The 14,435-nt window shown below is 43.2% G+C and overlaps 1 protein-coding gene across 6 annotated transcripts in view; it reads right to left on the bottom strand.

The window, feature by feature from the left end:
• The window catches only part of AUTS2 (activator of transcription and developmental regulator AUTS2), a 757,775-nt gene that overhangs the window by 549,773 nt on the left and 193,567 nt on the right, over positions 1–14,435 (bottom strand). For all 6 annotated transcript variants that reach the window (XM_027445973.3, XM_027445975.3, XM_027445972.3 and 3 more), the window contains exon 2: positions 13,414–13,623. In XM_027445973.3, the coding sequence (XP_027301774.1) occupies positions 13,414–13,623 (210 nt within the window). The remainder of the gene's footprint in view (positions 1–13,413; positions 13,624–14,435) is intronic.

Here is a 14,435-nt window from a genome sequence, read left to right as displayed (position 1 = left end):
TCAGACCCCTGCCACCAACACAACCACGGATTAGAAGCAGCCCCGGTGCAGCTGGGCTGCCTGCCCCTCCCTGAAGGCCATGCAAATCCAAACCAGAAACATTTTGGACTAAAAGTCAACAGCCACAGAGGAAAGTTGGGCCCTAAATACCACCAGTTTGTACTGACTCCCACGTACTCTCAGCCCATTTGGCACCAGGACCAAGGCTAGCTGTGCTGCTGAGCAGCTTTGGAAAACGAAGCCTGTATTTCCAAAAGTAAAACCGGGGCAAGACAAAGGCCATGGAGGGGCTTTCTGTAGGTTTGCTGAGTGACACCGTGCGAACACGCCAACAGCACCATTCAATGTTCTCCAGCTTCTCCTACACAAACGAGCTTCACCCAGAAGCTCTGCCTGGTTGCAGCAGCACAAACTGCTTCACCTTTGAAGGGCTCAGTCTATACTGTTTGGATGACTTCATGCAGAAAAAGACACTTTCACATTCCAGCACAAGGCTTTAAACCGCACGAAAACATTTCAGAAGTACACAGCCCTGCACCTGGGGAGGAGCAGGAGAGAGAAGGCCCCGGCGGTGGTGCAACAAAGCTTGGAGCGACGCTGGACTCGTAACCGCTTTGTGTCAATAGCATCATTTTACAAGCTAAATATTTTTCTTGAAGTGTTAATCCAATCTAAACAAGGGGTTGATTCTAAATTAAACAAACTCCACTTTTATTGGTATTAACTAAAATATGCAATGCTAATTTCAGCAGGCATGCACTAACACCAGGCGCTACGCAGGCTGTGCTGTTCTCCAATGCAAGGGAGGAAGGAAATTTACTTATATTTCCTTTTTCTGAGGAAAACGAACTGTATTACAAAATCCACAGCAAGGCTTATTAAAAACTACACAAAAACAAAACAAAAAATCTCCTACACTTCAATGCTTTTAAAGAGTCTTGTTTAAAAAAAAAAAACTTCCATTGCATCTCCACTTCTGATTCAATTTGCTGTCAAAGGTCATGAGCTAAAATATACAGTTTACGCTAAAAGCAGGAAGCAGGGTAAGTAATTGAATAACATCGGGAAATGGAAGAATACTGCCATTTTCCTAATGGATATAGTACAAGGTTTAGTCTCTCCAAATTGAATTCTAGGAGCTACTGGAGTAAGGGGTTTATTTTTCTTCAGCTTGAATTTTAGCCTACGAGGTTTAAAGAAATATCCTCGTGCAATCAAAAGGACAAAATAGCACAGCAGCTTTATTTTCTAACAGACAAAGATGATCATTTCTGCGGGAAAGAGAAAACCCCCATCAACAGCATCTTAAACAGAACTGGCATAGCAGGTTGGCTGTTTAATATACATGGGCTGGAAATAATTCTACTAAATCAGATCACTGAATTATTCATGAAAAACAGATTTTCGTGATTTAAATTAGAAAGATTTAAAATTACAAACCTTGCATTGCTATTGATAGGTAAGGTCTCTTTCCCCCAGTGAGACAGTACAACCCCAAACAGTTCTACTCCAGGAAATGCTTTATGATCACTCCAAAATAGCACGTGAGATGCCATGCCACTTACTGCTTCTGGAAATAACACACCCACCGGTACCTACTGTAGGCCAGTAATAGCATACGAGTAATAATTATACCAAAGTGTGCCATTATTGTAAAGAAGAAAGTTTGAGGGGGTGGTTTCCAGTATTTATTGAATACTAAAGCGCAGGATCATTTAAAACATTGCAAGCACAAGCCCTAACACTGAAAATAACATCTTTTCATCACCAAAACCACTACAATCCTTATAGGAAACATCAGACCAGAAATTTTACTTCCAATCTTTCAGAAGCATTTTGTGACCATCCACCATCCACCCTCCCCCTCTGGGTACTCTTACTAACCTAGCAATACAACGCCACTGATAAGCTGAAGGTGCTACAGCGCTTCCTGGCGGGTGCCCTCGTGCCACTCCGCACCCCACTCGCTGCTTTTCACAACTCCACCACCGGCTGGAACGGCCGCAGTGCTTTGTACCAGAAGCGATTAATATTCATGTATCACAGGTACCAAACCTTTCATCTGAACATCTCCAAACATTGCACAAAATCTCTGATTAAGCCTTTATGCCTTGATTAGGAATTGGTAGACAAGTTCTTTATGATTAAATATGATTTGCATACAAGATGAGCATTGGGAAAGGAGGCTGAGACTTGCCAGAGACCACAGCGCACGCTGCCAAGCGGTCCCAGTCCTCGCTTCCCACCCTGACACCGCTACAAATCACACTCTTTCGGGGGCTTTATATCGTGACATTGAGCGACCGATGCAGGCTGGAGGATGTAGTGCCTTTATTCCGAGACAGTTGTATTGTTTTTTGGTAGAATCCCAAACTGAGCTGCAGCAGAAGTGTCAGCAACACTAGAATTTAACAGGGGAAGCACATGTCAACCCAGACCGAAGTCTTCGTGCCCAGCTCCCTTTTACCACCACAAGAATTGGAACCACCCAGCATCAAACCCAGCAAATCCAGAGCAGGACACCACCCAAACACAGCCATCATTCAACAGCAGAACACTTCATCATCAGTATGCTATTTCTCAAATCCAAAGCATAGAGCTCTTGCCTGGATATTTACTTATTTTCTTAAACATGAGCCATTTCCTTGCTATTTCACCTAGCAAGCCCTATTGAACAACTTCTATAATTAACATCAAAGCAATTTGAAAGCTGCTTGACTTGCTAAAAGCCGGTAAACATGCAGGAAGCAATAAGGGGCTTTACGAGAGAAGAACATGTGTTAGGGGGAGGGGAGATATAAAACATTAAACAGCTTGATTAGTAATTTTAACAGAATTTTCATTTTTATTAACCCTCTGCCTGCTTTGGCACTTGATTTGTTTTTATTTATAGGAAGAGGAGACTTTGTTCAGCTTTAGCACAGTAAAAGCTGCTCAGAAGGCATCTGGAAATGGAGAGCAGAGTCCGCACAAATCAGAAAGAACCTCAATTTTCCTGCACCACACGTTTGCTGCTTCATATGGCTTTCAGAAAATCCACCTGCTTTATGAGTAAATATTTTGATTATAATATTTACACAAAACCAACCTGAAATCTTTTAAAGAAAACATATTAAACACCAGTTTCCAGTTCTACCCATATTCGCAGCTTTACAAGTTTTTATTATGTTAAGGCCTTCTTTAGCTTTGAGAGCCCGGGGGAAAGATGAGACAGGCACAGCCCTGACTACATTTGCTGAACAAACCTGAGTTCTTTTCTCTCGTTTCTCTGCTCATGCAGAAAAAAGACATGGTTAAGGGAATTCACCATTAACGTGACTCTTGTTTCTGTAGCAGGCAGGTTCCTCTGGCTAGTTGTAACTGCACCAACTGAAGGCAAGCAGGCAGACAGGATGCAGGAGCTCCAAGACCAGAGATTCAGCTCCCTGCTGCCCGAGAGCTTCCTGGCATACAGTTTTCCTTTTGTGTGTAATCCAAATCAACTCGTGCCTGCAAACCTGCCATTGCCCTGCTTGCTTCTGCCATGGCTACTTGCAGGATCTCACCAGACCATGGGTTGGAAGCTTAACTTCCCACTAGCACTAATTTATGCCAGTTTATGCCCATGGTATCTTCTGCCAAACTTTTCCCTTACCTTAAATAGATCTTGTGCCTCACTGATATTACAGGACAGGACAGCAGCCCACCCAGGACAGATTTAGAAAGGCTATCATGCTATTTCTACTTCATTTTGTTAGACTAAAAGAGTAGCTTTCTTCTAGTGTCTTCCATGCTAGGAGGAACTGTGATTACACTGTAACAGCAATTCGTTAACTGGAGAAAGCATAGAAGTCAATTTTCTTCAAAGCAGATTACCACAACTACTCACAGAGGTCAACAGCACAAGAAAACAGAGATTAGGAAAGCATCTCTGACTAAGAACGTGCTCTCATGCTGTCCAAGGGGGGTACAAGCACAGGACTTCTTCAAGGAAGCCTGTTCAAGTTGGGGTGACACACTTGTACAATCTTTCCAATAAACGATACAATACAAAAGGACAATCCTGAACCATATCCCACAATGGCTTCTTAATAAATAACATAAAATTATAAATACATCAGAAGTATGTATTTTGACATAGCTGGTATGGAGCCGGTATGGTCCTACCTTGGAAGCAAATGTCCAGCAGCGACACTTGCAAAACTGCAGCAACATTTGCAGCTGATCTCCTATTAAAATGTTCTTTTCTTCAGCAACAGTAACTTTGCATAAGAGTATCTCATTTGCACTCATATAACCTCACTGTATTAAAACACTGAGCAGAGAAAATTGTTCTTTGGAAAGGTCAGGACAAAAGGACAAGTTTGTTTTATCTGCTTTACGAGTCTATGGCCTTGTGTAGTAATGGCCACAGTGTGTTCTTAACTGGCAACGCAGCTGATTCAAAACATCCCTTTGAATTATTAAAGGGTACAGTGAGCTCAGCATAAAAATTGAAGCTATGTCACACCTTGCTAATAACAAACAGAACTGAGGCCGTTCCAGCAAACGTGGTTCATTAACTATGAAAAAGGGTCAAACACAGGAAAGGGGAACTCTATTTAAAAGGTTTGTTCCATTTCAGTGGGCTTTGGTACAAACAAAAAAATGCCTTATTTTTATTAAAATGCAGAATTCTGACTTGGGAATCCACAGAAAACAGAGAACAGCCCCCTTGGGGCTGCAGAAGAATCGTTGTTCTGAGCTTTAGGATCACACACAGAGGTTGTTTTTGCTGAAATGAAACAAGCAGCAGGATGGTTGGCAATCTGCTCACCTACATGGCCAGGGCTCCAACTCCAGGATGGCGCCGCAGGCCCTGCAGGCCGCACAAGCTCCGTACCCGTACCTCACGTGGCTTTAGCTCACCAGGCTGTGGGTAACGCTGCCACTCACTCTTCCATTTACTTCTGCTGCTCACACATCTCAGCCACACTGCCGCTGCTCAGGCCTAGGGAAGCCACAGCCTGCCTCCTCTTCAGAGAGGCGGTAACAGGCCAGCTGCAAAAGCCTCACTGCCCTTCACTTACAAAGAGACAGGGATGCATCCTGCTTCCATAATTCAAGGAATCACCTGATTCTCCAAACACACGGCCTAGATCCATGCCCATGACACAGAGTTACAGCGCTCTGGAGCCAGACCTATGCTACAAGGGCCGTACTCACATCCAAGCACCACGCCAGGGCCCGACACCCCCCCCGAGGCTGCCCCACCATTCCTAGGCCCCAGTGCTTGCACTGCAATTAAGTGTGTCACTCTGACATCTCCTCCCTCTGGGAGCACAGAGTTTGTGGGGAAAAAGAAGATAAGCAACATGTCTTCAACACTTGGCTCTTTTCACTACCAACCTCAGGACGAACTGCCGTGCTTCCAGTTAATAGGCAGGCAAATCTACAGGTCAGAAGCCTTGCCTTGGATTCAAGCTATTTAGATAACACCAAGTGTGTCTGTATGTGTACATATATATTTTTTTCCTTCTACATGCCGTAAGACATATTTTTTAATTCAATATGGTCACTTTATTACACTGTCTAAATAACAAATTCAACCATCACTTAAACTAGAGTCTAATTTATCTCCAAGCAGCCTCAGTCAAAATTAATTTTTTGCTTAATTCCTTCTTGGTAACATGCTTAGGAACTTTCAAGACAGCAATTGATTGCATCACACATTTAAAATATGGTTAACTTCCCAATACAGCACATTTAATAATCATTTAAGTTTTCAATTAAAGTAGGGTGCCGACATTAAAAGGAAAAAGATAATCCTGGGAGACAATAACTGCTCCATGCACAGTAATTTTTTTTTTTTTTTCTTTTTTGCACTATTATTCTCAAGATACCTAATTGATTAACATAATTAGGTTAACCTAAAAAGCCACTGCTTCTAATTTTTTTTTTTTTTCCCCTGTTTGGAATTTGCTGGGAGTTCCTGCTACACTCAATGCGGGGAGTGAGTGGTACACAAAGCGGTTCCTTCTCCTGGCAGCACTGCCTGGGCTGCAGTAGGGTGGGGACAGCCTGTCCCCAAGCCCCCACCTCGCAGGGACAACCCAGTCACACCCTGTGAGGTCCCCCTGGCAGCTCTGCTTCACAGCTGCATAAGCCAGAGCCAAAACACAAAGTGAGATGCAGCAGGATGGATCACAAATCAGTGGCAAAATTTGCATTAGAAATAAAAACATGCCAACATCGCTCATTTTCTTGCAAGCCTGATCACCCGCAACACAACTGCGATGGGAGAGGAAAGCAGATGAGCAGAGAAACCCTTCTGCCACATCCCAGGTGCAATCAGCTCACAGTGCAGGCTTCAGAGGAACATAGGAGACAGTAATATTCCACCACTTATTCCCAGACACGACCTAAGGTCTTTCACACCCCTCCTTAGCTGCACAAGCTCTACCATCTAGAGTAACACTCTCCAAGTAATTACACCTGTGACCACATCAGGAATGAACACGTACAACCAAGTCTTGCTTTAGAGACCATCCACCCTACCAAACCACTGATATTTCAGCCAGAATGGGCAGACACCAGACTGCGGCCAGGCTTCAAGCATACACTTATCTGTGCCTACACCACAGCCTGAAGATGCAAGAAGCTCGTGCTTGTTAGCTCCCACCAGAGGCCCTGAACAGAATGTTTAATGCAGGAGCATACAGATAGGATCAAAACAATAGTGTATTATTAAACAATTATCACAGGGCTGAGTCAAAAATGCAAGCATTTTCTAATCCAGATTCAATAAACAGCCCTGGGATACAGTTTCTCTCACCTCTGGGCACAGATACTCATGCACATGGGGAAAATAGGGGCCTTTTCTTCCAGAGGTATCTGCCCTGCAAGTGAAACTCTCCACAGAGAAGCCATTTTGAGTCCATGGGATTTCCCAATGTGTATTTTTAACCTATTTAGCAGGGATAACATCCTTAGTAATCAATTTGACTCACGATTACTATTTCAAACACAAGCTCGTACCCAGATGAAGGAAGCGCACTTTACATAGCAATATATACAGAACAATAACATTGCCAGATGGTATAATACTGAACAGAATTAATTTCACACATGATGTTTTCAAGGTGTTAAAATATGTCACAGCTTCTGCTAATAAAACATCTTCCTCTTCCCTCCTCCTTTTAAGAAAACGCTCTGTTCCCACCAGCCTGCATTTTACATTATATGTGTTTTCAATTCTGATAAGGGCAGCTGATTGCTTGCAAACCTAATTACAGTCAAATGAAAGTCTTCCAGAACCATCATTAGCAATTAGGACCCGCTGGATTTGCAGTGTATCATTTAGAGAGGTGTAATTCAATAGCTTATTGAAAAATTGCAGGTGAAACTGGTGATTATAAGGGGGGGCAATGCCTGTGACACGTCACTGCAGGCAAATCTTTAGTGAAGTGGCAGCTCCTCGGAGCGGCTGATCAATGAGCGCAGGTGTTTGCTTCGGCGTGCCACGAAGCACGGCTCATCGCGCCGCTCGGGAGATGTTAGCAGCATCCTGTCATCCCTCGCTCGGTCTTGTGAGCAGCCCTGGATCTCACATCACGTGTGTGCTTTTTCAAGGAATCCACGGGGCCTCTTCAGGAGCTTCACTAACCCTGGGGGGAGGCACAGCGCTGAACAGGCTCACAAAGCAACACAATTTTTGAGTCCTTTCTCCAGAGGCCAACAACCCTTTCTGCGCCCACTGAGCTCACTTCTATTTTACCAGGGCTCAGAAGTTGTTTGGACGCCTTCGAGCAGCTGGGTGCCTTCACAGATGATGTGCTGGATGCAGTGACTGCGGGTTAAGTGCAGCTGGAGATTTGTGTGGCCTCTGAGCAGAAGCAAGCAGCAGCTGAGAATCACAAAACGCTTGTACTTTGAGTGCTGTTTGAGCCGACAGAGGTTTCCGAGGGGGAAACAGAGCAGCAGCCGAGCTGTGGCCCACACGTCCTCTCAGGCAGACACCCACACACTGAGCGCGGGCAAAGCAAAGCACGACATCCCTGCAAGGGTGACGGAGCTGCAGGCTGGTAGGGAGCGCTCAGTTTGATCCCAGCACAACGATGGGCTGGGTAATGCTGAGCCAGCAGACACAGGCAGAGTCACCTCACCCAACAGGCACCTCTCTGGGCACGTTCTCCGTAAAACCCCTCTGAAAACCCACACTGACTAGCCTGGGCCCAAGCACAGCTCTGCTGAGCCCACACCTTAATCCCACTCCAGCCCCCCCCAAAGCCACGCTCCTCCTCTTCCATCCTGCAACACCTTGGCTGCTCTCAACAGCTCTACGTTTCCCTTCATCACAGGAGCACCTCCTCCCACATCGTTCCATCCACTCGCACTGCCTATGCAGCTCCAAAGCACAGTTACCAGAATATTACCCTTTCTATAATTTGATTGTTTCCATAATTTCATAGTTAGATTTTCAAATGAAATGCCTTTAATAAGGTAGATTGGCAAATCCAAATCAACGTTCCCCTTGAATGACACGAAACCAAAGCTCTGCAGACAAAGTGTCATTAGAACAGCGCTCCTGCAAAACCCTGTGGCTTGTGACATTTGCTTCGGTTTCTTCAACCTTTTGGCAACACTTGCACATATCAAACCATGCTGTGTAGGTTGCAACACAAACAGCAAACCTAGTAATTTCAAAGTGGCTGTGCTGGTGCTTGAAATAAAAAAAATACCACTCTTCACAAACAAGATGGAAAAAAACCATCATCTCAGTTCCCACTTCTGCAAGGCAGGGCTGCTGCTGACCTTATGCCGAGCTGACACCACTCCTTGGGTGTGCACCCCATGCCCTGCACGTCAGTAACAGTATTTTCTTCAGCTCCAACCAGCCCAAATGCATGCAGCCCAGCTTGCAAACCCCTCTGCTGTGCTACCTGAGTTATTTTCAAGGTCTGGGTTCTTTCCTGATCTTCAGCAGTTTTAGTCACTTAAATCCACCAGCTGCTGGCGAAGTAACCCCAAATCACAGCAGCTGTGTAAATGGAGACTCAAGCTTTTGTCACTCATTATGGGTGCATGCATGTTTTATATGGTATTTCCAAGGTATCTGACCTCGAACTGTACCAATGTACGTGCGTTTTTTCCCTTGCTGCTGCACAAAGCTGCAAGTTGGGAGTCAAAAGAAATTAAACAGTTCTACATGGTTGCCTATAATACTTGTAGCTGCTATTTCACTCCCAAAGCCCACCCACAATTTCATTTTCAATTAGCAGCTCTTAGAAAAGCAGTAATGAAAGCAGTTGCTAAAGAGCACTCAGATGTCATTGAGAGACTGCAAACCCAAACTGTAAATAGCACATTGTAAATCGCTTGTCACCACAGTCAGCTCTCCCTGGAATCGCGCTGCCGGTGACAATCAAACCCATCTGCTCAGCTCCCGACCAGTGTCGCCACAAACCGCACCGCTCGCACCCACCTCCCGCTTCGCACTCATTACCTGCCATGTACAGGCTTGTCTAAGGACGTGCAAAAGCCATTCCTGACCGCACGCGTGATTAGATGTGGCTCACGCAATGCCCGTTTCACCCTCAGCACCAGGGGTTCGCTGCACTACTGAAGCGCACGGGCACCAGAGGACAAGTGTGCTGCAACTGAATCCGGAACAATTAGCGACACAATGTTTGCAGGCAGCGGGGACAGGAGGAGAGCTGCCATCCAGATCAGCCATCAAGCCTCAGCAGTCTCAAACTTCAGATGTATAGATTCAGGGCCAGACTGCCAAAGGCATCTTGGACTTGATTCTGAGAAGGAAAAGCTTCAATACTTCCCTCCCTCTCTCCCCTTTAATTGATTTATGTAATGGACTACCAGGTTAACGCTAATGCACAGTTCATAACGCTTGTAGCTGATGACTGTCAGATTCAGAAATACATGGGTCTTCTGCTGCTGTTCTTCTCATCTTCCCTTATCTCATTGAAATCTACCTCTTAAATCATCATCTCCCCATCACCGCTTTTCCTGCCTTTATTCATTTTCTGCCCCTCCCCACCAGCCCATCTCCTTCCTTGTGCTCACACAACGTCTGGGATAGGGACTCAACCCTCTGAAAGTGGTTTGGGATTCCACCATTTATGGTAAAGCCTCACAGCATTGGTCTCCTATGTAAAACTCGTACATAAACCAGCTAATGCACCATTGGCCCTGCGCGCTGATCACTGATGTACAAGCACAGGCCAAAAAACAATCCTCTTCCACAACAAGGTATATGAATCTCCCTGCAGAGGTGATAAAAAAAGCAACAGATGAAATGGCAGAGGCAGCAAGTCAGTGTCTTTTCTTCTTTCTAAAACACAGAAAACCAATCCTTCCCTCCCACTATCAAAACACTCATCTCGTCTGCCACAACCACATTCAGTGTTTCTGAGCACAGCCCATTCTGCTCCAACCTTGAGGAACAACACCACATTAAAAAACATTAAAATTTTGTGCCACCCTTTTTCTAATTTAAAAATGTTCGCTATAATGTTTCCACGTGATTTTTTTTAAAAAAGAAAATACATAATAACATGCCATCTACCAATTAATGTAAAGGAAATTAAATTGAAAATGCTGGAGAAATATTCTGATGAGTCTTATGTTTGCTTAACACCAACTAAAATTTCCTTGAGGTATTTGATACGTACATTTATAAAAGCTCACAAAGCAGAGTTCAAAAGTCTTCTTTCTAGTAAAATACGAGCCTTAATTAACCTATAGTTTCACATTTTCTGGATCTCAATAAACCTGTAGGCATTTCAGCATAGCTGGATAAATACCTGCATGAATACTGCAAGGGTTTTTTCTGAAAACTAATTAACAGTCCTTCCAGTAGCCGACTTAAACTAAACCTGTTTGATGAGAGAGCTTCTTACTGTAAATCCTGCATCTGAGAGTTACTGCCAGCAGATAACAGATTTCACAGAAAGGCGTATCAGACAGAACTGTTAACTATTGGTAGAATGACAAACAAGATCTCCAGGTATAAAATGTTCCCCAACAGGGACAGACCACAGCCCAGGCTGCGTGCCACCACAGGAATGCAAGTTACGGCACAGATTACATCCTGCTACACAAGCCTAATGCTCACATGTGACAATTCGGGATTTCTCTGGGGACAACAGGAGCAAGATACATTGCTTACATCTAAAATACAGAGCCTTACTATGGCAAAGTTCCCATATATATCCAGAAGTTTACTAAATTTAGATTGGCTTTAGACCTTCCTACTTTGCCAAGCACAAAACAGCAGAGGGTCCAGTTCTTGACTAGTTCTCATCTGACAACCTTGACAAGCAACTTTACTTCCAAGCAAGAACATGGCTGAGAGTCATTCTCAGAGGAAAGATGTTACATGATCAGAGGAGATAAATCATTATCAGAACTCATCATGCTCCTCCTCTTTTCTCAGGGTCTCTGCCAGGTGTCTTTAAAGAAAAGACAGAAAATACTTACCATAAATATATATAAAGGTTGTGGGTGTGTCTTTTCAAATAAGCTTTATGGTCTTTCCCATGACATCTTTTTTCCCTGAGTCTAAGTGCCAAAGCCATTTGGATTTGTCAGCACCTAAACTGTTTGAGAGACTAAAATGTTCTTATCTAAGGAGCTGTACCCCTACCAAACGTATTAAGTTTATATTGAACAAGATATTTTATTTCCTTTCAGCCTTATCCCTCAGGAATTAAGCAGAGTACTCAGATTTATCAGCTAAAAGGAAAACCATTTTCCATGACATTTGTCAACTCAATACCTTCCAAGCCAGCGTATATTTATTCTTAAAAACATAACCTCACAAATAACCTCCATCAGCAGCTTGGCTGATTCCTTCATTGCTTAAGTACCAGGCAGAAAGGTTTCACCTGACAGTAGGCTATGCCAGGGGAATCAAATAGTGCAAAAAGTCAGCTTTTCCGAAGGCCAGTTCCTACTACACAAAGCAGATATATTTACCATTTGACATACTGAAAAGGAACAGAGTGAAGGAGGTGTAGGTGAACACAGAAAACAGACAAGGAAATAGAGCAACCTTCAGTAACTACTTATAGCCATTGCATCAAATCTCTACAACAATTTCCCAACATCCCTTAGAAATACAAAATAAAATTAGCAGAAATATCTTTTACAGGAGTGGGAGCATAGAATAGACATTTTACAATGTGCTTGCACAGCTGAAGTTCACTATAATCTATTGTTTTACTTTATATGCACAATAAGCTTAAAAATCTGAAAAACCTTTTACCAGCTTCTGTAACTGATTATCAAAGTTGAACGTAAGTCAACGAACTCATCCTTCTCAAAGTTTTTTCCATTTCCTTGCACTCACACAAAGAGAAGCAGTGAATTGTCACTATTGTCTATAAATTTCTCTGCAAAGCAATGTTTGGCTTTCACCTACCAAAGATGAAGATTCATTCAAAGAGTATCAACTATCTCCATTAAATGCATAAATTTTGGATGAAGACCCATTGATATCATTCAAATTTAGGCCAAAGGTGGCCTCTTTATTGTTACTTTAGACTTCAGTTTTGCAGACAATGAGCCAAATGACCATACAGGAACACGCTATGCTTAAAATGCCCAAGCTCTAATTTAGTCTTCTGTATATAACCAATACACAAGAGATATCAATATTTACTCATCAAAAAAGCAAAACATGACAATTATTCTCAGAGGAATTAAATTTGCCACACATTTTTTTCTTTTTTTTTTTTCTTAAAAAAAAAAAAAAAAAGAGCATAAGAAACACAATGCTGAGACCAAAATTTCCAGTATCAAGCTTTGTAATCATGGATGTTGCATGCCCATTTGTCACACATATACCTCAGCTATAGCTGTCAGATATTGCCAGTGTTGGGAAGGCAGGAAGTTCTTGCTTACAGGTGGGTGATTAGTAACCCAAAAGATCTCACACTGGTACCACTGACATCCTACAAATGAGCTCCTTGCACCTGTAATCAGCCTTAGAGTTTTGTCTTAATTAACAGCTGCCCGTCTCACAATTCTTTCACCTTGCCCTTGATGTTCAGAGAGGGTTGTATCCTTCTGTGTGCATAGACTAAAGACAAGAAGGCATATTTATAGCACAGAGCTGGCACAGCAACATGGCACACACTCCACATTTGTTTGCCCTGACAGTCTCGCAACCAGCCTATGTGAAGCCCTTTCCAACCTTTGGGCATTCATTAATCAGCTCAGCTCTACCATCAACAAGCCGCTTTCTTTCCCGCTTGGTTAATCTCTTCCTGTACCAGGAGTTAGCACAATGTGGCACCTGAGAGCCAAACAGCACAACAACTTTGAAGGGGTCAAAACAAACCAGCAATCCCACAAAACGAGAAATCCACTTCTACATACCATGGGCCAACAGTCAAAGCCCTCCCTCCCTGCAACAGATAACTTCTCTCCCACCTGTCTGAGGCCCTTCGGTAATTTCTTCCTTTTCCCAAGGTGCTGACAAAGATTACGATCATTTTCTCGGTCGGAGCTGTACTGGTGGTGGTGAAGTCTGTTCTTTTTCGGCAGGTACGACAGCCCATTGGTAAGTGCTTCCCGTTTCTTCTTGGCTAGAGGATTCTGTCGCTTCTCCACACGTTCCTGAGGCTTCAGAGCTACATCCTTCTGCAGAGGGAGGGAACAGGGGAAGGAAGAGAAGAAAAACACAGTGATTAAGATATGGCTCCGCACCTTTTCACAGCAGCTTGAGGCAGCAATTTCCAGGTGACTATCTAAGCACTTTCAAGGCAATGCAACAAACACCAGAAAACGAAAAAAAGTCTTCGCTGGTGCCCAGGTAATCAAAAGATAGCCACACACTAAATAAGATCTGTAATATTGAGTGCACAGACACGTACTCCTTTAGGTTTCATACCATGAACCTTATAACTCTCAGGCATCTCATGCATCAAGTGAGCTTGCATTTAGAAGACAGCATATGTTTATAATGTTTGAATTAACAATTGCCTTTGATTTAAACAAGCCATGGCCTTTCACATTTCTTTTGACTTATTTCTTGTATTTGACAGGACATGGCAGAGCTGACCTAAAGCCCATTTTAGAGCCAATGAATCTCAATTGACTTCAGTGGACTTTTCCTCAAGCCTGACCTAAGCAGAAGGCTTCCAAATCTCAGGAAAAAAAAAAAAAAAAAAAAAAAAAAAAAAAAAACCCTCATGTTTGTATTTGAAAACTTTGTAACTGACCTTTCTTTCAACTCCAGAATCAATGTCAGTCTACAAAAAGCACAAGTTTTGTCACTTAGCCTACAGTTACTGTATTTTCTTACTGATACCCTGCAACACTGAATTCTTTTGTTGTTGTTTTAAATAAACGTTACTTGAAAACAAGTTTTCCAATAACACAAATCAATGGCAGAGGAAAACAGAAGAACTGGAGGCTGACGGGTCCTTGGGAGAGAAGAATTAGAATGTACT

Source organism: Anas platyrhynchos, chromosome 20, assembly GCF_047663525.1.
Source record: "Anas platyrhynchos isolate ZD024472 breed Pekin duck chromosome 20, IASCAAS_PekinDuck_T2T, whole genome shotgun sequence".
In the NCBI taxonomy this organism is placed as follows: domain Eukaryota; kingdom Metazoa; phylum Chordata; class Aves; order Anseriformes; family Anatidae; genus Anas; species Anas platyrhynchos.
This window is presented reverse-complemented; position numbering and strand designations above follow the sequence as displayed.